Here is a 25,614-nt window from a genome sequence, read left to right as displayed (position 1 = left end):
ATTATTATTATTATTATTATTGTGCTTAAAGCGTAGCCAACACGCCTGTGTTCTGATATCTACAGAGCTGTCTTTTAGTAGATTTAAATTATTATTATTATTATTATTATTATTATTATTATTATTATTATTATTATTATTATTATTATTATTATTATTAACAATGGTAGATCTGATTCCGTTTTTAAATACAAACTCATACTTCTGCATGTTCATTTTCCAATGTTTTGAATACCCTATCCTTGTTAACCAGTGCAGATAAAAAAACTATAATAATACTTTCGCTTTATACTTGAGGGTGTACAATACAATGTAATGTTGTTATAAAACAAAACTGTTAGGCCAACTTAGTTCCCACTGACACACAACCTTTTAAAGTTGCTGTTATGTTTAAACTGAGTTACGATGTTGCTACAGGGTTGTGTGTTAGCGGCTTCTCACTGACCACATGAAGCATGTGAGTATAAATCTCAAAGAGACGAGGTGACGGCGCCATGCAGCTAACGCATACGCTTATTCACATGATAATACGGTATTTGCTAATGTTGGTAACGCCCATTGCCCATCTCGTTCTGCTGTAGAATATTCTCGAAACGACAGAAAGTTGAAGGAAGTAATGTGAAGAACAGAGTCATATTTAAAAGGATATCTCCATATTATTTCGTGTTTGTAATACGACTAAAGGCCCAACTTGGGAAAGCCTGTAATATAATATGAGCGGCGTCTCCTCCATATGCGAAGACGAGAACACAAAAACACAAGCACTGAACCGTCTGAAGCCAGGAGAGGAAAACGTTCCCAGGTACTAGAAGTGGCCATAATCTTATACAGTCAGTAGAACAGCTGAAATTGCATTACGAGCTCTTTCATTCGGTGTTTTGTGTCTTTGTAATTCTGACAATATGGTAACTTTCGTTTTTTCGCCTGCTTACTGACTCGGCATACAACCAAACCTAGCAGTACGATGCTGACCCACAACTGGCCCACGATTGGCAGCCACCGAACCCCACTTGTGCCGGAGGATTTAAACTTTCAGAACCGCGCCGCCGAGGATTGCTTCATGTCGGGAGACCCTCGTTTGAATGCACAGCTGCTCACAAAGCGTTCGGAATTAAACGGGATTCCCAATAATTTGTGTTATGGGAATAATAGAAAACGTCAACACAGTGATGTTGGAGTGATAGGACGCAACTGTAAAATTATTAAGAGTAACACCGTCTCGTCGTCTCGTTATGTGTAAGTACCTCCACTTTATGCTGCACTGTACATGGGATCTTTTACTTAACGTTGTTCGTTTATTTGTGTAAGTTTTTAGAAAATAATTGTGTAAATCTGATCCAGAATTGTAATTGCAAAGCTGCACGATGTAACTTATTTTTATGAACTTTACGTCTACTTTTTTTAGCACTGCAGTCTGGCATGGTGCTATAGTCATCATAATCAAACTAATTTGGCAGTTATGATGAACCTTTAAAGTGGATTATCGGTTGGCCGGATTACAGCTATTAAGTAAAGAAAGATGCATTTTATAATAATAATTGTTGTTGTAAATCAAACTAAACAGGTGTAGCCTATATTGTTCTGGTTATATTTGATTAGTATTGCTTTAGTATTGTAATTATAGCCAAAGAAGTCTGAGAACTAATTGTGTGCATCTTAAAATAATACATGACCTGCACTCTCTGACATTGCAGTCCAGAGTTGGGTTGTGATCTACACCGGTATCATGAAGTAACACGTATGTTTTGCTCTGTTTTCTAAAAACTGCAAAACCCGATGACTTCTGAATTCAAGAAAACTTTCCTTGGACACTGATTTGTGCACTTTAAGAACGGACGGCGTCTCCGAAGAGTTTACAAAAACTTGACAGGTTTACGCAAATTAGATTTCTCTACAGTAAACCTCACTTAAGATCAATGTTATTTGGTGGTACTGTAGATGTTGCTGGAAAGGTAACAATTTGTGCTCTTTGTTTAGGAGCTGTGAAAGACGCTACGAAAGAAAGCATAAGAGGGAACACGATGAAGAGTAAGTATCAGATCTATGGTTTAAACAGAGCTGCGACAAACATGGTATTTTCATACAAATACGTATCTGTTTTTTAAATAACCTTTTAATATGTATTTGTATACTGGAGATGTTGTAGATCATTTTTACAACAAACTTTTACATGGTAATATTGGTAAACTGCCATTAGGGGTATGAAATATGCAGGTGTTTTTCACCACTTATTGATTAGTATATTACACTGCTCTGTAGCCATGCAGCTCTCAAGTGTCTAGGCAGTTAACTCAGTTATCCTTTTGTGTGTGTTTTCAGGACTGCCATTCCCAGGAAGAGACAAGCTACAGCAGAGATGGTGAGCCCCTCTTACCAAGCTCCCTCCTTTCTCCCTGAGGGTGTGGCACCTCAGCACTGCTGGGGAGACCTCAGTGCCAGCCCCCAGGAACCTGCAGAGCTGGAGGGGCAGGCAGCCCACATGGAGGTGGAGGGGAGAGAGAGTGTGAAGCAGTGGGGGGCAGCACACAGGAGACTGCAGGAGATTGAAGACAGGTGAGACAGGTTAATGGACATATAGGTTGCTGCATGGGTATGTCTCATTTTAGTTCCTTAGTTACACCTTTAATTCCATACAGACTATTTTATTCATGTTTCTGTTTAGTCCATAAAGTTGTATTGTCCTGTACAGCATTGTATACACAGGTCGAGAACATACCACATTGCGATGAAACCTGCAGTGTGTCAGAATTTGGGTATATAGTCAGTTATTATTAAACTTAATGAGTGAAAAGGACTTACAGCCTCTGCTAGTTTTTTTTACCGTTGGATGTTATTGCTATACTGTGTATTCTTAAATACATTGAATTTGGAAGTTCTATCTAATTCTATTTTCATTTTGACAAAGATTTTATTTATTTATTTTTGTCATTTTCTTAGTATAATTGTGGAGGATGATGACGAGGACTTAGAAACTGAAAGTACGAATTCCAGCTTCCCTGTGCTGGTCATGTCGGACACCCTTCGGGAAGGACTGAAACAGGGACTCGGGGACGTGATACCACGGAAAATAGCACAGTCCCTGTAAGTGTGACTCTGCTAATGATGCTACTGACCTACAGTACCAGTCATTCTACCACTAGATGATTTTCAATTTTTATTTTAAAGGAGAAGTCTCATTGGAGCTTTTTTAAGATCAGTTATCTTACAACATATGAATAAAATATCTGAAATGCGTTCTTCATATACTCGTTATAGCTATGCATGTCCTGCAGGGCCTTTGAAACAGAGTTCAAACTGACTTTTCTCAACCAGGGCTGGTGTTCAGTCTCAGCAGTGGTACAGATTGTTTCATGCGCGCACATTTAGAGGTGAAGTCTCAGCCGCACTACAACATCATGTTACAGTGGTGTTCAGGGAAGAATAAGCAAGTGACACGCACTCATGGCATTGAGCAAGGATCTGCTGGGGGCTGTACATGTTTACACAAAACTGAAAATATGAGTGGGAAATACCAAGATAGAAAAGTGCACTGTTAACCAGGGCTTCATAAACAGACACAGTGGTTTAGTTTTTCATGTTACTGATGGATCTAATTTAGTAATTCCAGCTGTGGGAGGGGATGTAGTTTGTTGGGACAACCTTGTTGGGAGAGATTTGTTACTGACATGTCTTGCTCTTTCTCTAAACTGTAAGGAACCACTCTTGTATGGAGATGGTGATATGGAGACCCCCAGAGGATGTTCTGTGCAGCAAACAGAGAGAAACAATGGAGAGGCTCAGGCACAGTACAGACTCCAGTCCTGTAGCAGGGGCTCCGGTGTTGAAGGACAGGGATAGTGAGCTCCAGCAACACCCTGCACAGACCCCAGTGTACAGAGACCTGAGCCACCACAGCTGCACCGAGGAGGACATGGAGCTTTAAGCTACAGCTTCAGGCAACGTCATGCAAGGTACCCTTATTTAAAACATACTATTGAGTCGTTATACAGGGTGATTCATAAACATTACACCATAGGGGATAAAAAAAACACATCACAGATACAGATCTTTTGTTTCAGGCTTACAAATAGTCATGGCAGACAGGAAGACCTGTATTGTTGCTGAAACTTAGTGTTCAGGTGCAAGTTAAGACCCCTTCCAGACAGGTCAGAGCCCTTAATCAACACTGTGTGTTACAATTCTACAGTGAGACACTTATTTTAAATAGGGATAGTTACCCTGAATACCAAGACAACTGTGTTAATTTAAAAGAAGTTTGTGTTTTGAAGAAACTCTTGTCCAGTTGAAATGATTGTCTGCTGGGTTGCGTTCTTTTCCATGCAGATTGTTGTATGTATTCTCTTTCTTCGTACATTTCAGTGCTTATGTAAGGTGAGGACCAATTGCACTGGCTACAGTCAGACACGGTGCTGGTAGGCGACTCAGTCCGAGCCACTCTCAAGCAGAGAATGCCATTTGTCCAGAATTGTGCCAAATTCAATGGTGGTATTGTGAAGTACACCTCCATACTCAAGCACAGTCCAGTAGTCCACAGTCCAAAAGTTATTGCAATGTTGTATATATTGCAGTAATCCGTCACATATCCAACTGCGGTGGGACTAGAGTAATGGCGGATATGTAAAAAGCTGGATGAATGAATCCTGTTTTAAATACCATTAACTTACTATATTCACACAATTACTTTTTTGAGATTCAGCTTTTATTAGGGAGCTCACCTAAATCCCTTGTTTAGAAAGATACAGGGTGACAGAGTAGGCGTCTGCCGTGCAGGTGTGTGCATTTGCTGCTGAGTGACAGGCGAACAGGATTTATTTACGTCAACACACTGAACAGCTCGCGAGACACTGCAAGCAACAGTAGTGCAGAGTACATACAACACAGTGTACGGGATCTACAATATCAACTAATCTTCTCTGTTCAGTAATAAACTAACGTTGCTAAAGCGTGGCGAATAAATGGTTAGGGCAGATATGTGACGGATTACTGTATATATTTCTTTCATTTGTGCTTGTAAATAATGCATTATAAAACATTTTACTTGTATCTTTACTTTGACTTGTAAATAATTCCCAAAGGTACTTGGCCTTGGCAGAGCAAAATGTCTAGGGTCAGTCGGTGTATGTAATGAAAGAAACTGCAGGCAGCACCGTAAATTGAGTATTTTTTAGGCAAGGTTATATATACCCTGTGTGTGTTGAGTGAACTAAACACTGTACAAATGGATTAAAAAGTCATTTTTAGGTTCTGCATCCAAAGCAGAATATCACTTGCATATTTTGCCTGTAGTTAGTGCAAGGATCCACCTTGGAAAGCAGCTGTGAGTTTGGAGTCTTGTATAAATCCCATGGAAAAGCAGTTATGTGTTTTGTAATATAGACGCCTCACTTTTGTTTGGGCGTTTTTGTTATTCTGTCATTTAAGCATGTGAAATATGAACCGAAGTGAAGTGTTCTGTTAAAACGGGCATTCGATAAGGTTTTTTTTATGGCAAGCTGTTTTAAACAAAGTTTGTAGACACTTATTTTTTGTAATAAAAGCTGTTGCAACCTACATTTGTTGTTTTAGTTATTTAAACCTTCCCTTTTATTGATTTATTCAATGCAATCAAGATAAAAAAATGAACAATGTTTTCCAAGGGTATTTGCATATGTGTTTAATAAAAACAAATTACAATACAACTGTACAGGGTATAAAAAATATGTACATGTGTAAATGTAATGTTTCTAAATTAACTTTTTTGAAATTATTTTCAATTTACAGTATAGAAAAAATGTTATAAAAGCATTGTAGATATTACTAATTTATTTTAACAAAACCATCACCTGCTAAAAATAAGATTTTTTTGTTTTTATAATTGTTTTTTATAGACATTAATCTAGCCCACAAAAAACTTAACATGTATGCATGTATGTATGTGTGTATGCAGAGCAGTCCTGGGATAGTATATACACACAAAGTTCCATTTAAAATGTTCATATTTAGGAATTTAAAAATATTGATTAAAATATTTCTAAAATTATAAAACTAACGTTGTTACAGTAATACAAATTGTAATTCTTTATCGTTGAGAGCATTAACTTGCATTTTTTACAGCATAAATGTACAGCGAAATCTGAAAGTTCTTTCGCACTTAGGGTCTGTGTCGTTGTGGATTGGATGGAGGTATAAAACTGTGAACTGTAACAGAGAGGAATGACCCTTCACATGAGTGGTTTTCTGGTACTGGATTTGAATCTTGTTGGCAGTCTTTCCGGCGTCATACGAATCTATTGAAAGAAGAAAACATTTAGATTGCAAATTCTAATATATTGTGCTGAAGAGGACTTTCTTATAGCCTCCTCTTTTTATCTTATGTCAAACTAGTGTCCCCTTTCCATGGCTATTTAGTTGAAACTTTAAAATGTTTCTCCAGCCAATTTTACACTCTCTAACCATCTTATGTGGCAATGCACCCAACCCTACTGTGCGACCAAGACTTCACCTGATTGACGCAGTAGTGCTTTTACGAGGTGATCCACTGGGATGTTTCCAGTTGTCTCCCTTGACGCAGTCGAATGGGGAACAACTAAAAACAGTGTAGAGCCAAATTGGAGCCAAGGAATGAAAATTAGAGGCAACATGAAAATGCTAACATTTCCTTTTCTACTAGGCAAGTATACTAAAAGGTACAACTACTGTTGAATACTACATTTACAATAGTTTTGCGTTTTTTTATTCACCTATAAATACAGTACACCCTCGCTATAACGAACCTGTTGGGGTCCAAGCCTTTTGTTCGTCTCATGTATGCAGTATTCTGCCTTTGCTTTATGCTGTTTGTTAAAGAATGAAAATGCAGTACAAAAAGCAAAAATCCCAAATTGAAGCTGAACTTTCATTCAAAATCAATCCGACATGAATCGTTTCAAAGTGCACCAAATCTTAATCCAACATGCAAGAATCCCAAACTGAGCTTTTATTTCAGATCAACCCGACATGAAAAGTTCCTTAAGTTTGTTGTTGTTGTTGTTTTTTTCCTTAATCAATTTTGCTTTGCCCCATGGTTGCTGAACAAGCCAAAAAAACAGCTTTTTGACAACCCATATTCACGTCATGACAGATATGTCACCGTTACTCCTTTTTTCAAACGGTCAATATAGTTTCCAGCTTTGCAACAAAAAATGATTTTCGTTTCAATTTCACAGCACACGCTTTTTATTAAGACAAAATAGTTGACTTCACTGAGGAGGTGGCATCCTGTGCCTACAGTAGGGATGTTGACAGTGTTTACATTATTTTATTTTGATTTTATTTGGGTTCCAGGTTTGTTATAATGAAGGGCGCTCTAGCGAGGGTTTACTATAGTATGTAGTTTTAAAATTTGACCACTGATGAATGTTCAGAATGTTTTCTAAAATGTGATTGAATAGGTTTTTGCTCTCTGACTAGACTTGTCACTTAGTACAGCAGATGATTCTAAAGCTTTGCTAGTTTGACTCACTGTTTCCCGGTAGGAGCCGGCCAGGTCATCTTGGCTTCCCGGGTGGTAGATGGTGTTCTCGGCACGCAGCTGCTTCACACGGCTCTGCAGGTGCCGGAGCAGTTTCAGGGTGCTGAAGTCCTGGGGCCCAGGAGGGGGCGCTGTGCTCAGGGAAGGGGTGGAGGCTGAGCGCAGGGGAGCAGTCTCACTTCTCTCCTGTGAGGGGGTTAAAAAGAAACATTACTCTTTTGAAACTAGTGTCAACAGATCCTATTGATGGGTAGCCTGGAGCATGCTTTTTGTGCTGCATTACTGCCTTTAAATTGAACATTGTTCTGCTTATTACACAGTAAGAGTAGTAAACAAATGTTTGGCTTGTGCCTTTGTCAGTCTACATTAAGCGTGGCTTGTGCCTTCGTCAGTCTACATTAAGGAAAATGTTGTCTACTTGATTAAGGGGTCATTCACTTATGGTTCTGCTTCTTCGCTGCTGCTTTTGCTTTCGTATGCACTGAAACAAACTGCCCAAACAATTAAAACAAACTGAAGACTGCATTTAGATCAGTCTTAAAAGCCTTCAAATTAACCAAACCATGCTTGGTGTAACCAACTGTATAAACAAAGTGTGGATTGGCCCTTAGTGTGTGTGTGTGTGTGTGTGTGTGTGTCTCATATATATATATATATATATATATATATATATATATATATATATATATATATATATATATATATATATATATCACAGAAGTTCAGTTTTTACCACTGATAGTCTTCTCATTTCTGATTCCAGCTTTTCTATTTTTCTTTGGTGATCAGGTTTGTTCTTGGACATCCGTCTGAAAGGAGCAAATTATATGAAAGGATATACAGCAAAGTTTTCACAAGAGCATTTTGAACGTCACTTTAAGAAAATGTTGTTGCACCAAAATGTTTGTTTTCTCTAACAGAGATCTACTTCATTGTGGCTTTGGAATTGTAACTTCTGTCTTAGACATCCTCATTCTAAAAAGTAACATGAGTTGGCAGCACTGAATTTAGCTGAAGAGAAAGTTAGTGTGTTAGTGTATGAAAAGCAAGGCATATTGGCATAAACCACTACAGTACATATGAGCACCATTTACTGCACATTAGCATTCTTATACACTATGCTTAAGCATTATAAACTACGCAAGAGCAACTAACCTACTAATACTGCAGTCTCTACTGAGAAGCTAGTTACCTTTGCTTTAACAAATCAGACTTGCATCTGTGGAAGTAAAAACTGAAGGTGAACTTGAGTTAAAAAAAATGGGTGTAAACATAACTCAAAAAATAAATAAAACGAAAACTAGTAGCCTTCACTGTTTTCTACTGTGATTTACATGAACACTTAAGTTCACGCTAACGGTAACAAACTTGGATTAAATGCAGGTGAATAGATCCCAAGATGCAGCCACAAATCTTGCTTAAATAGGTCTCAACAAGATGTTTTTTTACAAAACTATACATGTATAAAAGTAATGAAAATACAGTAAATCAAAAATAAATAAATATATTGGTTTAAAAAGACTTTAGAAAAAATGCTAACGGGAATTAACACATTTTGTTGGGCAAATCAAGCAAGATAAAAAGGTCTGGATTTCTAAAGTTCCATTTTGATAAATTAGTCTTACTTCTCGAGCTCGGAGTTGAGTTCCTCCTCAAACTTGCAGGCCAGCTTGGCTGCGGTCTCGTCCTTCCAGTGGGTCATGTTCCTCTGGATGGCTCTCAGCTCGCTGTCCTTCTCACGGAGCTGCTGGCGGAGAGACTGGCACTCACTGCCCCCGGAGTCCTTCAGCAGGGGGCGCTGCAGCTTACTGATCTCCTCGATGTGCTCCTGAACCAAACACACAGAGCCGAGCAGATTATTAACTCTTTGATACACACAGCTCCAAGCAACGAAGGAATATTCAGAGATGTGGTTACAATCAAGTTGAATACAGTAGTCTGATGTATGGAGGGTGGACACTTAGGACCCCCTTTCCTACCATATGCAAATATCCAACATTACTGCCTATTATCATCACTTCAACTAATGTAAAAAAAAACAACAACAACATGTGAAACTTCTGGCTCCACTTGAATTTGTGATCTATGTATTTGTTGTTCCACGGAAAGAGCAGTATTCTCCCCGATTGTTCTGCTGTTGATCTTTTAGTTTTCCAGACTTAATTTGACTTTGGCTCATCTGCGGCCTATTTATCCAGACACAACAATACAAGCTCACTTCCTAACAGAACCCCCCCCCCCCCCCCCCCCGACACAACACAATGTAACGCGAGTGCAGGCAGGAAGTAAACATGAGGTATGCTGTTATGCAAATGTGAGTTAAGCTAATGCTTAATGTCCTGATCCTGGTGCTCCTATCGGTGCAGTGTCAGTGTGTACCTGGATGAGGCGCTCCTTGATGCTCTTCACTGCCGCCTCCTTCTCCAGATACAGCTCCTCACACTGCTGCTGCAGCTCCCGATCCTGCAGCACACCCAGGGAAGAGCTCAGTTACAAAAAATATACAAAGTACACCCTCATGAAGACGCTGTGAACCCAGTAAACCCAGTACCTTGTCTCGCTGGATGTGCAGGACGGTGCGTCTCTGTGTGTCCAGCTCCTGGTGCAGCTCCAAGATGTGCTGCTGCTGCTCCTCACAGGCCCCGCGCAGGGCCTGCACAGCTTGGGGAAGGGACAGACGAGAGGGGCTGCTGGAGAGGGGGAGGAACTACAACTTAGAATGGCATACTGACTGACCAGTATGGGACCAGATGTAAACTGTTTTACTGGCAGGCCGTTAATTAATTATGCGTCATGAATCAGCAATTCCACCATAGTACTGTACAAAAAAATGACATTACAGAATTGCATGGGTGCGTTGATATTTTTTGCAGTAAACTATACTATTACCCAACACAGGAATAGATTTGTCTTTCAAATTAATGTCTAGGATTTTTTTTATTGCAAGTCATCCATATATATTCAGATTTAATGTTTAACCAGAAAAAAAACCTTGAAATTAAATGTTCAAAGCTTTAACTAATGTTTCTTTTGGTACACCAAACCTTGAAATTGAAATTTCTGACCTACATAAAGAATTTGCTTACATGGCTGTTTTGATAGACCCTGATTATCACTAATGTTGGACTCTTAAGCTAACATTTTAGTCAGAGACCCAACCAGCTGTTAGTGTTTGTTTTGTCAGTAAAAATGGTCCGATCAAAGCGAAACAAAAACATTACCAGCAAAACAGAAGGGGGGTAAATGGTGTTGTACTAGTGTTTTGAGAAGTGACTGACCTCTGTCTCGGGTGATGGTATTCTCCAAGTGTTTTGTGAAATGACTGACCTGTGTCTCTGACGTGCTGGGCTGGCTCCGGCTCCTCGCTCCCTCGTGCTATGCAGGAGGTCCTGGATGCGGTCGTACTCCAGGCAGAGGTCCAGCACTGCTCCCCTCTCCAGCCGCTCGGCCTGTGTCTGCAGCTCCTTCTCCCTCCGCACCGCCTCGCCCAGGCCAGCCCTGAGCCTCTGCACCTCTGCCTCCTCCTGCTCCAGCCTCAGCCTGAGCCTCTCCACCTCACGGGCCTTCTCCTGCCAGCACAGGCTCTGGTTAACACTCAGCACTAATACTGCAGTCTATACAGTCAGCATCTTTTCATTGTGTACCTTGTGTGCTTCAGTTTCTACTATGCAGATATTTTAAAAGACCACAGTGTAGATGAAAAGTTTCCTGTTGTAGTTCAAACCCACTTCAATGCTGCAAACAGACCATGCGACCTACAGCACAGGATGCAGCCGTTTAGCTATAGTGTTGTACTTGAACAACAAAAGGGAGTTCAGGGGCTCCCGAGATGCGCATCCAGTAAAGGCACTCCGCTCTGAGTGCAGGATGCACCCTATAGCGTGGAGGTCGCCAGTATGAATCCAGGCTATGTCACTGCCGACTGTGGCCGGGAGTTCCCAGGGGGCGGCACACAATTGGCCAAGTGCTGCCCGGGCGGGGAGGGTTTACGTCGGCTGGGGAATCCTTGGCTCACCTCGCATCAGTGAGCCCTGTGGCTGGCTGGGCACCTGCAGGCCTGCCTGTGTGCAACTCAGAACTGTGTGGTCCTCTGACGCTGTAGTTCTGTAGTGGCTTCACGGAGGGCTTGCAGTAAGAAAAAAAAGCGGATGGCTGACGGCACTCATTTCGGAGGACAAGAGTGCTCGTCCTCATCTCTCCTGAATTAGTGCAGGGGTTGCAGCGGTGAGCCGGGTTAAATAATTGGGCAGTCCAAATTGGGAGAAAAGTAATTGCGGATTCCAAATTAAACAAAAAAACAAAATAAAAAGGAGATCAGTAATAATGTAAAGAAGGCAAATGAGGAAGGAACATGATTTTAATGAACTGGTCGCCACTCCTGGATTTGAATACTATAAAGTGATCTACCATGACAAAACCTAAAATAATTTAGTGCAGTGTTAATCACACTATATCTCAGCAAAATAGAATTTCAGAACAGGGATATATAAAAAAAGAAAGTCCTCTTGAAATGAGACACGGATGCAAGACAAAGAGAGGAAACATCTATTTAAAATTGAGTCTTGGTAGTTTTCTTCTACTGAAAGTGTTCCTTTAAGAACATCTGCCTTAGCCTTTGCACTTGCTTTAAAATAAGATTTTAGCACCAAAAAAAACAAACTGTAAAGATGCAGAAGTGCGTGGTTTACCTGGTCCATCTCCTCTTTGACTCTGAGTATCTCCTGTTTCTCCTCCCTCAGAGAGCTCCGCACTTCACTGACAGCCTCCTGCTTCTCTCTCTGCAGGGCTCTGCTCTCAAACTCCAGCTCCTGCACTCTCTGAGAGCCCAAGACACAATACAAACACCACTATTAGAATGCCAACATAAAACCTGTTTCAGGAGAAACACTAAGGGGGCTGATTATGAATGAAATAGTTATGGCACTAGTGGGGTTCCATTACCTATATTACAGGAAGTGAACTTGTGTGGTAGCAGGAGAAACTGGCTTCAAAGTGGAATAAAAAAAAACAGCAAAACAAAAGAAGAGGTAGGAGAAATGGTGTTAAGGTTAATGTGTAACTTATTCAACATAAACTGAACCAATAAATGTACAAAATGTTGGGGCCATACTATTTAAATTTATCAAAATAGGGGGAGGGGGCAGGTTTGTGGCTAGTATGCATTCTATTTATAATTTAGTATTTTAAAGTTTAATGAATGTTCAGGTACTGTCAAGTAGGGGGCACACTTTTCTTGTATTATGTTAAAACTTTCTGTCACCGTATTTCCAGTAGGAAAAGAAACAACAGCTTAACAAGGAAAATAAAATAAATTAAAAAACCACATGATTTGGAACATTAATTATTTTCAACACTGGTGGAGGGTGGGGAGGTGGGCAAATGTTCATCCAGACTCACAGCTGCTGTTGTATTACTAGAACTTACAGTTTGCAGCTCGATAACTTTGTTCTGCAGGGAGAGTGCTTTTCTCCTCTCCCTCTCCTGGTCCTCCTTGATGCTGTGCATGGCTCTCCTGCTCTCGTCCTCCAGTATCCCACGTTGCCTCTGGAGCTCCTCTGTCTTCTCTGCTTCCCATTTCCTGTGTTCCCGGAGCAAAGCTCCCTGCACCTGACAAGAGAAAACAGGGGCTTCAGCACCACTGCAAACACAAGTGCATTAAAGTATTTGGAGCTAATAATATAATTCCAGACATTTTCACACTCTTTAGATGTGCAGTTTGGAAAGAAACACATGTTATAGCACACATGTATTCTAATTTAAAACATGGTATCTGGTATGTTAATGAAATCTGTTTGCAGGCAGCCTTGCTTGTCTTGCACTTTCTTGGTCCAGGACAGTGAAATTGTCCTTCTTTCAGTAACCAGTCAGCTGCTTCCCCTATTGAACTACATGCTTTAACCTCAAAGACACTGCTGATGTAAAATGAAGTGTAGCACTAACACATTTCCAGGAAGGAAAGGCAAGCATGACCTTTTCAAGCCTAGTGTCGATGTCATGCTTTAAACATGCTTGCTGTAATGCGTTTCAATCAAAACTGCACACTGAATGAAAAGGCACAGTAGGTCAGATTACAGCATGTCCATTGCAACATGTCTAACGAGATAAACCCTTACCATCTCTTTGGCTTCCAGTTTGAGTTCCTCAGCTAGCTTCCTCATGGACACCTCTTGCGCCCTGACTGCTTCCTTCAGTTTCACAATTTCTTCGTCTTTTAACTTTAGTAGAAATTGCAATCGAAGTATGAGACCCAAATACCATTGATTTCTTAAAACACAGTCCGGCCTTCTAACAGTGTATCTATAACACATTCAATAGTGCGAAATTTGGAAGTAAAAAAAACATCAGTGACTTTTTTTTCTATTTCATTTAGGGTCAAACACTATTTTAATAATGGATCTAAATACATAAAACTCTTCCATGCTGTTTTTCTGGGTTATTTAAGACAATAAAAAAACAGCTTTGTTTTATTTGAAAGCACCGCCTCTGACCCTGTGCTTGCAAACATAGCATATGATAGATCATTTTGTAAGCTTCATAATTGGAAGTGTGAAATCTAATTCCACTCCCAGCTTACTTAAAGTGTTCAGTTTAAGAGCATCATGAAGGCAAAGTCAGTTTAGATAAATGTGGAACGAACCAGAACACAAACTAACTGAAATGAGTACCCACATGTGACAAGGCTCTCAGTCTCTTCTCGCAAGTGAAAGCCAAAGCAGTCCGAAGGGTAAAGCTCACCTGGATTTTCAGGGCGAGTTTCTCCGTCTCCACTGTGAAGGAAAGTGCTTGGTGCTTCACAGCCTCCAGTTTGTCCTCCTCTGCTTGTTCCCTAACCTAAAGAAGATAATAAAAAGAATGCAGAAGTTGCTTAACTAACAGGTGTTCACACACCGTGCAGAACTATTTTTTAAATAGACATACCTGCTCAGTAGAACTGAAGGTCAGTGGCTGAAAGAGAAACTGAGATATTACAGCACAAGCTTACCTGTTGGATTTCTTGCTGTTTGATTAAATCCAGTTCCTCTTTCAATTGCCGTTTCGCTTGCTCCTAAGGTAGAAAGATATAAGCAATCAGTAAGCTAAAATGGACCGAGTGGGTCTTAAGAACCAATATTAGAATAAAGGGCTTGGAACTTTCTCCATATGTTCTCCCCCTCCCTCCTCCCATGTGTTATCCCCCTCTCTCTGCCTCTCCCCTCTCCATGTATTATCCCCCTCTCTCTGCCTCTCCTCTCCCCCTCTCCAGCGGTTTACTGTCTATCTCCTCTCTGCCTCTCACCTCCTCCAGCTGTTTGTCACGGTGGAGCTGCTGCAGCTGCCTCTGGTGTTCCTGTGTCAGGGTCTCTCTGGCTGTGACCAGGGCCTCCCGCTCAGCCTGCAGGGCGGCCTGGCCCTCCCTGAGCCTCAGCAGCTCTAGCTCCTTCTCAGACAGGATGCGCTCCAGTGCAGAGATCTTCCCATCCCTCTCCAGGAGCTGGACAGATGCCTCCTGCACCTGCCTGCTCAAGGCCTGGCTCGCCTCACTGCTCTGCAGGGCCAGCTTCTGCAGCAGTGCAGGACAGGACAGGTGAGATAGGAAATCTATGTATATCAAGCACTTTCTTTTGGCTACAGATATACAGTGCTCACACGTTATAAAGCGCCTCATTATAGTGTGGCTCAAGATCTCATAAATTGAAAAAAAATGTAGTTAGTCCACTGTTATCCTCAAGGGTTCAAAACTGCTGAAGATGTTTCCTAAAATGTTTAATTACCACCACTACCTGAAACTGAATTCAAAAGGCAGCACACATTTAAGTAAATCTGTACCTGTGTCTGCTCCTCCTGCCTCCTGTTCATCTCTCTCAGCTGCTGCTCCAGTCTCCCGCTCCTCTCCTGCAGCAAAGCCTCCTGGGACACCCGCTCCTCCAGCTCCACCTGGCAGTCCTCCAGCTGCTGTGGGGTCAAGCACCATCAACGCACACACACACAAACACACACACACACACACACACACACACACACAGAGTCACTGCTCTGCCTTCATAAGGCATTCTGTGGTTGACCAATTCAAGTCACATTGGACCAGTCACATTCTTTACAAACCACGTTGATCAAAAGTAAAAAATCAGACAGCAGTCAAATTGGATTATAGTTAAAGCCCCAGTGAAATAAAAAAAAATACCTGCCTTTTTTACGATCATTTTCTTTTGTCATGAACATCCTACTGTAATAGATCCAGATTGCTGCTTTTCTTAATAAGCGTATTGAATAGAAGTTTATTGAAATATAAAAGGTAAGACTTTTTGAAAACTAAAGTAAGTTGACAAACGATTCAGCTATTGTCTTCTTCAATGTACCTCTTCAAGGCACAAGGTGAAAACATTTGCCTAATTGACTTAGCTTCTTAGTGTTATGTTAGAATGAATGGATGGGGCATTCAGATTGAGATATCAGTGCCAATCACATCTGTGTGACTGCGGCGCTGTGCAGAGCAGTCTGTCAGTACCTCCTGCAGCAGGCTGATCTGGTCCCGGGCGCTGCGTTGCTCTGTGAACAGCTCGCTCCTGGTGCAGCTCAGCTGCCGCTCCAACTCCTGCCTCTCCAGGACAGACAGACTGCCCTCCTTGAGCCACAGCCGAGCCCTGAGCTCCTCACGCTCCGCACTCAGAGAGGACACCTGCACAGCAAAGAACCGGGTCAGCACAGGCAAGGGGCTCTGCCCAGACTGAGGTCTAGTGTCTGCAAGATCTGTCAAGGTTCCTAACGCTTCAGCCCAGAGAAAGTGGGTACCAGTTGATTAAATTAAGTATTTCTTATTTAAAACTTTAGTTTCATATTTAAAAGGTTATTGCAGACCCCCCCCCCCACTGACAATTCACATCTGACCAATTCTGAAGATGTATTTTAAATGGTATATACATAATAACCATTTCATATGCTTTGGGTCACCACAGTGATTTAAATTCCACAATACTGAGAAAAAAGATAGCAATTTGAAGTGACACAACTGTATGGTACAGTTTCAAATTTTTATAAAACAGATTATTACTACTCTGCAAAATGATGATGACTTCTCTTTCCACCAGTGTATTCTTTAATGATGAATCAAGGCAATGGTGAGGAAATCAGCTATGTGCCAGTATAGACAGAAGAGTAGAGCAATCAGGGCACCACTACATATATAGAAGAATAACAATAACACAAATCAAAGTGCTCCAGTCAGGACTGACTTGGTTCTGCAGGGTGCTCTGCTGGCTGTTGTGTGTGGCAGAGCACTGTCTTCTGAGCACGCTCAGTTCCTCCTCTAGAGTCTGCACTTCCTGCAGACACGAGTCCCGCTTGTACTCCAGCACTGCCAGCTCCGCCCTGCAGGGAACACCAAAACAAATACTGACTGGAGTTGAGGCTTCTAGTGGAAACTACTGCCCTGAGGGGCAATCACCACAAAGGGTATACATATTTCTGCCCCCTCTGCAACAGCGGGAACTGTGTGTTAGGAAATGGAAAATCTCTCCACAGTTTGAGGAGACAGGAACACTGTAAAAGTAAAAGAAGAAAAAGCCTGGCAATGTAATTGGTAGAAAAGGCTGCTTGTTTCCTCAGTACCTCATCTCCTCTGCCTGGCTCTTGCTGTCTCTGACTCGGGTCTCCAGTCCTCTCGCCTCCTTCTGGCTCTTCTCAACCGCACACTTCACCGACTCCAGCTCCTGAACTGCATGCTGGGACAACAAAACAACTCTCACACTGACTAATCAAACTAATCACATCCTTGGGGACCACATACTAAGTTAGATCATTAAATGTATTAAGTGCAATTAACATATTAGCAGAAATTAGGTCATAACTCTGGGAAGTGATTTCCTGTAAATTGTTATTAATAAATAATAATCCGATATACAACAATTTGATACATCTATCTTCTATATCAAATGTCGTTCATGACAGAAGAAAATTATTAAATGTTCTGTTTGATTAACTGGGTCCAACTTGTCTTTCATCGACTTGACTTTGGTCCAAGCTAATTACAGGACACGTTTTAAGAGCTTTGAGCTCTTGGTATTGGTTCAGTACCTTTTTTTTCTGAAGAGCCTCAGTAAGCGATTGCTCTATCTCTTGCACCTGGGCCTTCCTGTGTGACAATGTTTCTTCCTCCACAGCAAGATCCTATTGAGGGGGGGGCACAAAGACCAGCCGTCTGAACCCAGCAGTGCATACAAACACCAGCTTTAATCACAAGCGTTAACATTTCAATGATTTAAAATTACACATGTATTTAGAACTGGCATGGTTCACATTCATTGTTCAGATAAATTGAATAGTGTAAAAATAGAATTAGAGAAAAAAAAAAACCACATATAGAAAAAGTAAGTTTTCCAGGGGAAGAAGCCACTATACCTGCTGTACCTAAACAGAGCTCCCAGAATCACGTCTAAAATCTAAAGACATGATCCTGAGAGCTCCACTGAGGCCACACTGGATGCAAATTGCTGTGCTAGGATTTAGGAAAACTATTCTGATGCAGACACAACAGCCAGGTTTATCGTGGTCTTTACAACAAAATGCAATTTGCACCAGTTTTGTTTGTGAAAGAAAAATAAGGTTTACGTTTAAGTCTTTAAATTCATTTCACAAGTTGTTTGTTAATTGTTTTACAAAATGATTTTTATTTTACTTAAAACACAAGAAAATAAGTGTATCTCAACAGCTGTAGGAATACATCAGTTAAGATAACTCTGAAACTCACTACCCAAACCAAGTTGCCTCTTAATTCTGTCTTCGATTACCTTTCATAGATTTATAGTGTTCAGATTGCCGGAGTGTACTGATTGATCTTAAGCAGAGATCCACAGCACTAATCAACTGCAGTGTAAACACAGAGACTAATAAGGATGAATCTTATAGAGTGAATACAATAGGTGCTTATTAATTGACACATTTGTCTTTGTTAATGTTGTAGTAACAAACAGCTTGGGTGCAGTCTCGTGTTACTGAGTGGTTTTAATGAAACTAAGGAGGCTGTGTGGTCCAGTGGTTAAAGAAAAGGGCTTGTAACCAGGAGGTCCCCGGTTCAAATCCCACCTCAGCCACTGACTCATTGTGTGACCCTGAGCAAGTCACTTAACCTCCTTGTGCTCCGTCTTTCGGGTGAGATGTAGTTGTAAGTGACAATGCAGCTGATGCATAGTTCACACACCTTAGTCTCTGTAAATCGCCTTGGATAAAGGCGTCTGCAAAATAAACAAATAATAATAATAATAATAATAATAATAATAATAATAATAATAATAATAAGGATTTGGCTGCTAGTGCCAGATTCCACTGACCTGACGCAGCCTGGAAACAGATTCTTCCAAGATCTGCCGATCCGAGTCCAACAAACAGGAAGAATGCTGAAATTAAAAAGGGTGAAGCGGTGATGTCAAACAGACACAGCTTGTACTGTATTGATACAGACACAACAGCTGGTTTATCAAGATCAATTTACACCAGTTTTTGTGAAAGAAAAATAAAACTGTTAAAAAAATCAGACTCAATAGCTATATCCACAAATTATTTCCCCCTAGTTGCCAAGGACCAAAGCATCGATACAAATATTGTATAAAATTTATCCTCAGAATTAATGAATGAAACAAAAACATACTAAAAAAATCTAGTGACTGTCTATGAGATTTATTCATAAATGGTAAAATGTATCGTAACTAAGTCAAGTAGACCAACGATTCAGCTAGTATCTTCATCAGCATACTGAACACACTTAGAAGGCAAGAGCCAAACCGTTTGTCTGCTTGACATGAGATTGAAATGGCAGTTTAATGAGAAGCGAGATTCCCCTTGTTTACTAAAGCGGTCGTCACACCTGGTGTGCCTCGCTGATCTCCGAGCCCAGGCTGCGCCCCCAGGACAGCTCCCCGCCTCTCTTGGGACACGAGTTCCACTTCACTGGGCTGCTGGTCCTCCACTCTCCACTGCTCTCCGTGAAGCGCTGCTCTAAACTCTCCTCCTCCTCGTCAGTCACTGTCCTATCAGAGCTCTCGAACCTAAAACACAGGAAAGAGCGTATTCCATCCCTATCCAGCGACTTGCAACTGTGCAACACAGCAAACACATGCATAACATCTTCTAGGGAAGTCATTAATAAGGATGCAAATCTTAAAAGCAGTAATGCTTTACCTATATGTTAATAACACAGTAATAACAGTGCTGTGTAGTTACAGTGTAACAACAGACACAAACTGAAAAAATTGCAGTTGCTATTTTTTGTAATTACACTGTATTTATACAAACCTGGTTGTGTATTCACGGTGTTATTACAGTGTTATTATAGTGCAGTTAGTCACTTAATGTAAAGCATTTTGTTTTGTTAAGTATTGTTTTTTTTTCAAAGCCAATTTGTTTAATTTAAATCCCATTATTTTCCAGACCAGCTCTTTCCCAGTTTACTCAGGATGCCATTCTCTTACCTGCATGCATCCTTCCTGGGGCTTCGGGGTCTTTTAGTGGAGCGACATCCGAACGGAGCAGCCACGGGTACACTCTTCAAACCTTTCAAACAAAACCAGAGCTTTACCATCGCACATGATTTACAACTAGATACCACAGGGGCCTTTGGAATACCCATGTTTCTACCACAACCAGTCCCTGTGTTTTCTTTCTTCTAACTTTTGCAAAAAATAATAGACATGCTGGATAAAATGGTTCTCAACAGACTCTATTCCAGGCGGGATTCAAGAAACAAAAAAAACGCACCCTGAGCGGAGCTTTTCTTTCTGCGCAGAATGTCACGGAACGTGCGTTCAATCTGCTGCAGTTTAGCCGTGTCAAGGTCACTCTGGTCTGAGTAGAGGTCGTCTGCAGTGGCACTCTTAGCAGATGCAAAGCCTTGAAGACAATGTGCCATTGTTAATGGGTAAGAGAAATTGTATTTGCACAAACCTTACTGTGACAGACAAAGACACATTTTCTGAGAGGAACTAGCACAAAAAACACTTGTTGCAGGAAGAAACACTAAAATAATTATTCTGGAGTAGTTTATTAAATTATTTAAAACTGTTAAAAATACTGTATTCCTCCCTAATAAATGGCCCTTCCCTTTTTATTTCAAAACAAGGTCCTTACGGATTTTGAAAAGTAACTTCAGCGTCTGTATTACAGCCTTGAACAACCGGCTGTTTAAAAAACTGGCTTATTAATTTGATATAGAAAAATGTATTTAATTAAAAAAAGTATTACATTTAAGTATAATTAAAAATTGAAGCAGTGTAATTTAAGTAGAACTAGGAGAGACTTTGTGTCACCTATAATAGATTACAAATGTTGTGCATTTCTATGTAAAAGGTATGACAAAGTGAAACCGTGTTTTGCACAATCTCCCCTTTCTCAGTGTAAAAAGAAAGCTGCTTAAACCTGTTCAAAGCCTCAAAGAGAGTCTTACCATTTCTGGTAGAGAGTGCTTTCTGAAAGTGCTTCCGGACTCTATCTGTTTTCACTGAATCCAGATCGCTGTCTATGGTCACTTCATCAAAACTCTTTACAGGAACCCCTTGTAAAAAAACAACACATTACATTAATTATAGAGCAGAACAAGTAATCACAGTTCTAACTTAAAATGTTCTTTTGTGAACAAAAATAAAGCATCCCCGTGATAATAAACTAAATGGTCTGTTTGTAAACATGAAGTAAAAAATGAGTAAGTCAAAGTAATAAATATGTCCAGGAAACAGTATCATTTTTAAAGGCTGGTACCAATAACTAGATGACAGAGAGGATCATAGTATAAAGTTGTGTACCAAATATGAAGACGCTATCGCAAAGTTTCCAGTCTGCATCATGTGCGGACATCTGAAAAGGAAAAGGACTTCAACATGCTAGCCATACTGGCTAGGTTCCTCTTTTTGAAGAAAAAAAAAAAGAAAGCTTACAAAAAACTTCAAAATTACATGGTATATTTGTATTAATGATATTGTAAATCAGTATTATTTCTGTTATTTCAGGATAGAGTATTCATTTCCTCCCATAGCTGTGTCTAATGCTCTGTCAGCTACATTCACTGCTGTTATGGGCTGCTAACCGTCCAGGCATTCCAGAAAGTCATTTAAATGCTGTGATGTTTCACATATGTATTATTGTGTGTGAAGGAATGCTCACAACCAGGTCTGAATTAAAGTACAGTTTATGGGAGCTATACTTTGCAGTGGCTATGGTGCCACCATCATTTTGATTGAATCAAGGCTCCATTTTATTCTAATTGAATAAGTGAAGGAAAAAACACTGGACATAAAAGATCTCTTACCAGCAACATGCTTGACTGCCACAGCCTGAAACGAGTCCACATACTCTCCTGTTCCAATGGTGTTCAGGCTGGACTCGGAGCCAAAGTTCTCGCAAGTTTTTTGGTTGATTCCAGCTGCTGAAAACAAAAAGCATAAATCTTGAGACAGAAATTCTCTACCGTCCCTTTCAACGGCAAGGAAACACACACCAACATTTCAGCAAACTCATTCATAATGTTGTTTTCGCATACAGGGGCTGGACACACAAAGGAAATATCTGTGAAGCAGCACACACTTTTGTGTCACTGGGCTCCCCCTCAGATTCATTTCATATGGATTCTGTAATATAGAAAAGCTGCATCTCCCTTTTGTAAGCCACTTTAAGTAATGATGCTCAAGACAACAGCTCTGATAGACTTTGATGGATCCAGTGTCACACAGGACCATTGTGGCCCTATTGAGAAGTGTTATCACAGATGTTTACATTTTTTTGTTGAAAGTATAAGACTTCCCTGAAATTAAAGATAAGCTGGTAAACCTGTCACTCCCCAAAACTGATTTTATGATCTATCTTTCTCAACTTACTTGCTCTATGTGATACAATCTTCCTGTCTGAACTGGGGCTAGATGGACGATGGCTATTAAACTGTCCTTTAGCTGCTGAGGATCTACTGCTTAGGCTGCTGCTTCGAATGTGCCTTGACCCGGAAGTGGTTGAATAGTGGTTTGATTCAGGTAACAAGTTAGCTGCTTCAAGTCTGTAGGAAGATCCATTAATATAAGGACAGCTTTCTGATCTGCTTACAGTCCGTTGCTGGAAAGAGGAAATGGACACCACACCAAATTCATGATGCACCCCTTTCCTTTCTGGCTGACATGAGTTTCCATTTCTTTCTTCTGGGTCACTTCCATTCGCTTCTTGTATGCATGAAGTGTTCTCCTTCTCATTGGAGAGTTTGATTGGAGAAGGACACCTATCCCTTGACAAGGCATCTTTTTCCTTAAACATAGAGACAGACATATCTGAACAAGTGGATGACTGAGATACATAAGTTGAACCAGACAGGTTTGTTCCATTGGTAAAGTTCTCTTGGCCCAACCTACGCTCCCCGTTGCCTCTTACTGAAGATCTCTCACAGCTGGGAAACATCTCTTTAAGGGCTGAAGATCCACAACTTTCCTGGTGGATGCTCTCTTGATTTGTTCCTATCGACAAACATGGAGGCTCTTTCACATTGTCCTTTTGGGAGATAACAGATGGACTACCACCTTCTCTGAACAATTCTACAGGACTACTGCTGTGGGCGACACTGCTGTGGGCGACACTCCTCTCCTTCCCAAGAATGCTCTGAGAATCTGGAGTGTTGCTCTGGCTAAGCCTAGAAATCCGGCCCCCAAGAGACTCCAAGCTGTCTCTCCGGTTTCTTGATAGGAGACCTGTACCGGGTGTCTCCTCAACTTCCGCAACAGTTCCTTGAAGATCGCTTTCTAAATCCTGCTTAAACTGCTGGACGATATCCAGCCTCCTTGCAGTGTTTAGCACGACAATTTCATTGTCGGCCTCTCTTTCTGCGGTGCTGGCCTTGCTTATACTCAGAAAGGACTCTGGTTTTGCAGCGCTTTCTTCGCTTGTTCTTTTCGAAGAGCGTTCGCCAGAAGGAGAACATCCAGGGGTCCCATCATCACTGCTCAGCTCCCCACTGAAGTCTGACTGGGGGTCTACCATCCCTTCTTTGAACTTGGTAATAAAATCCTCAGTGCAGACGCTCTCCGTGGTATTCAAGTCGCTCTGGTACCCTGGGGCGTCTGTCTGTTCGCTTCCCAGAAGCTGCTTCAGTCTCCATTTGTATTGTTCCTTTTTGGAGTCTCCTCCTTCCTGCTGGCTCTGTTCAGCCTGAGAAGCTTCTTTATTCTGGGTTGAGGAGCACAGCCTTGGTTCTTCGTGTTCTGTTAGGGCAGGGAAGAAATATCAAATGATAGATAAATGATCTCCAAGCAAGGGTTGGACTTTGAGGAATGGGGATGTCACGGTGCTCAAATATGATGGAATGGTGACCTTCTGTTGAAAGTGCAAGTGCTTCCACCTTTCCTCGGGATTACATACTTGGCAGCAAGGAGTCAACAGGCTGTTTTTTTTTTTTTATCTGCTGGTTTTTTTTGTTGCGGATATGGTGTCAATCACTGCTTCAGAATTTTGCAATCTAACTTTCATATTACAACAGCTAAAGATAATTCAGTTGGGAGCAGCCATACGCATTATTGAGGTCTACCATCATACTCTTATACCATGGCATCCCCAGTCGCTAATATTCTTAAACACAATCTCCTGCTCAGCTAAAGGATCACGTGAATAGAAAGCTCAGTGATGACTTCAATCCACTTACTACAGGGTCACTGCAACTCAAGTGTTTCCTCCATTTGCAGTTAATGATACATAAACCACCTGGGATTGTGAAAAGGGAGCTTTTGTGTTTCAACAAAACATTGATTTAACAGAAGTATTTTATGTAATGGGTGGAGTAAAAACCCACTGGTCCACCTGCCTTGGAAAGACTCTATACTGTAAATGTGTATTTCACATATTACAATGTCTTTCATGTACAGTGGTGCCTTTAAGTATTGGCCCTATCCATTTATTTCAATGTTATTCCCCTGAGTGGCACTGGCATATAATACATGTTGATTTTAATTAAATTTTTATTGAAAGTTGTCATTGAAAGTTAACACAGTATTAAATAATAATAACAATAATAATAATAATAATAATAATAATAATAATAATAATAATAATAATAATAATAATAATAATAATAATAATAATCAGTATAGCTGTTTGGCAACAATATATAAAATATTATTATATTTTCAGCATAATTATATTTTATTACCAGCATTTTTAATGAATGTATTATTGATCATTTGTATTTTGCCCAATGCTTTGAAAATTAAAAAAATATATATATTATTACAGCTAAAAGGCAACCATAAATAATATATATCTCCAGAATGAAACCGAGGGGTTGTGTGTTGACAGAGAGCATGTGAAACTTAAGATAACTGTCTCATAGTCTATTCTACATACAGACAAGACTATATTTAGGTACCTGCTGTCCACCAATATTTTATAAGAAACTTCCACAAGGGATCAGTTGAAAATAAACTGTCACTGGAACTGAACAACATGAAGAGAGACTTGTACCAATTCTCACAAGAGTAAAAACGAATTCCCTAGTGAAATTCAGATGATAGGAAATGCAAAATAACTTCCCACAGCGGTTTAAACTTTATAAAAATGTAGAAAATGCACCAAAACATGAACCAATATTTATTTTAGTAACAAATCCCAATATAGAATGTACCCACAATCTAATTAAAGCTAGCTTCACACTTCTTCTATTACTCTATAAACTCTTAAAGCCCTTTTTGCACACAATTGTTTCCCTTTCAACACCCATGAAGATGATGAACTCTTCAAAAAGTCAGCAGTTACATTTTGGATTCTATCTTTCAATGTTTTTAATATCCATATTTGAGGAATGGTTCTGTACAAAGTGCCAATGGCAGCACAAGCGCAGCTGCACAATGTATAAATTGAAATGCAAATTGAATCAACAAATAGACACAGACAATGCAGTACCAGTGCACCACACCAGTACTCATGTGCTTCCACTGTGCAATACTTAACTGCAGGGGCACAAGTTGTTCCCTGGAAAGTCGTCTACAAGCTCTGATACAGCTCAGGAAAAATCAGAAAAGAAAAACTTGACGACCTGTTATTGTTATGCAAATAGCATTTTGCAGGAAACTCATTATAAGACATACAAGCCATTACTCATTTAAAATAGAACTATGGTGCCTCTAGATGTACACACCCAC

General features: G+C 40.4%; 2 protein-coding genes across 8 annotated transcripts in view; one reads left to right on the top strand and one right to left on the bottom strand.

The window, feature by feature from the left end:
• Positions 1–493: 493 nt before the first annotated feature.
• LOC117962913 (coiled-coil domain-containing protein 117-like) lies at positions 494–8,296 on the top strand. Of its 4 annotated transcripts, none has more exons than XM_059033310.1 (7): positions 494–802; positions 958–1,236; positions 1,978–2,028; positions 2,320–2,553; positions 2,938–3,081; positions 3,694–3,950; positions 8,279–8,296. In XM_059033310.1, exons 1-6 carry the CDS (start codon positions 714–716, stop codon positions 3,920–3,922), a joined length of 1,026 nt encoding a protein of 341 aa, XP_058889293.1. In that variant the 5' UTR covers positions 494–713; the 3' UTR covers positions 3,923–3,950; positions 8,279–8,296. The 4 variants fall into 4 exon arrangements, with proteins under 4 accessions (XP_058889293.1, XP_058889294.1, XP_058889292.1 ...); XM_059033311.1 differs by lacking the exon at positions 8,279–8,296 and adding an exon at positions 4,360–5,550 and having other exon boundaries at positions 961–1,236; XM_059033309.1 differs by lacking the exon at positions 8,279–8,296 and adding an exon at positions 4,360–5,550.
• Positions 5,639–25,614, bottom strand: part of LOC117426424 (plectin-like) — a 31,793-nt gene continuing 11,817 nt past the window's right edge. For 2 of the 4 annotated variants that reach the window (XM_059033302.1, XM_059033300.1), the window contains exons 5-30: positions 22,324–23,685; positions 21,759–21,875; positions 20,901–21,008; positions 20,216–20,347; positions 19,930–20,011; positions 19,326–19,506; positions 18,793–18,858; positions 17,540–17,632; positions 17,075–17,187; positions 16,699–16,834; positions 15,975–16,145; positions 15,296–15,421; positions 14,766–15,029; positions 14,472–14,534; positions 14,225–14,320; positions 13,603–13,704; positions 12,914–13,096; positions 12,178–12,306; positions 10,817–11,058; positions 10,041–10,179; positions 9,869–9,952; positions 9,115–9,317; positions 8,682–8,708; positions 8,223–8,298; positions 7,481–7,675; positions 5,639–6,266 (exon numbers count right to left, since the gene is read on the bottom strand). In XM_059033302.1, the coding sequence (XP_058889285.1) occupies positions 6,201–6,266; positions 7,481–7,675; positions 8,223–8,298; positions 8,682–8,708; positions 9,115–9,317; positions 9,869–9,952; positions 10,041–10,179; positions 10,817–11,058; positions 12,178–12,306; positions 12,914–13,096; positions 13,603–13,704; positions 14,225–14,320; positions 14,472–14,534; positions 14,766–15,029; positions 15,296–15,421; positions 15,975–16,145; positions 16,699–16,834; positions 17,075–17,187; positions 17,540–17,632; positions 18,793–18,858; positions 19,326–19,506; positions 19,930–20,011; positions 20,216–20,347; positions 20,901–21,008; positions 21,759–21,875; positions 22,324–23,685 (4,556 nt within the window). In that variant the 3' untranslated portion in view covers positions 5,639–6,200. Of the gene's footprint in view, positions 6,267–6,481; positions 6,566–7,480; positions 7,676–8,222; positions 8,299–8,681; positions 8,709–9,114; positions 9,318–9,868; positions 9,953–10,040; positions 10,180–10,816; positions 11,059–12,177; positions 12,307–12,913; positions 13,097–13,602; positions 13,705–14,224; positions 14,321–14,471; positions 14,535–14,765; positions 15,030–15,295; positions 15,422–15,974; positions 16,146–16,698; positions 16,835–17,074; positions 17,188–17,539; positions 17,633–18,792; positions 18,859–19,325; positions 19,507–19,929; positions 20,012–20,215; positions 20,348–20,900; positions 21,009–21,758; positions 21,876–22,323; positions 23,686–25,614 lie in introns of all 4 variants that reach the window. The other 2 variants (XM_059033301.1, XM_059033303.1) reach the window with 2 other exon arrangements.

The sequence above is a fragment of the Acipenser ruthenus genome, chromosome 11 (assembly GCF_902713425.1).
Source record: "Acipenser ruthenus chromosome 11, fAciRut3.2 maternal haplotype, whole genome shotgun sequence".
NCBI classification, from domain to species: domain Eukaryota; kingdom Metazoa; phylum Chordata; class Actinopteri; order Acipenseriformes; family Acipenseridae; genus Acipenser; species Acipenser ruthenus.
This window is presented reverse-complemented; position numbering and strand designations above follow the sequence as displayed.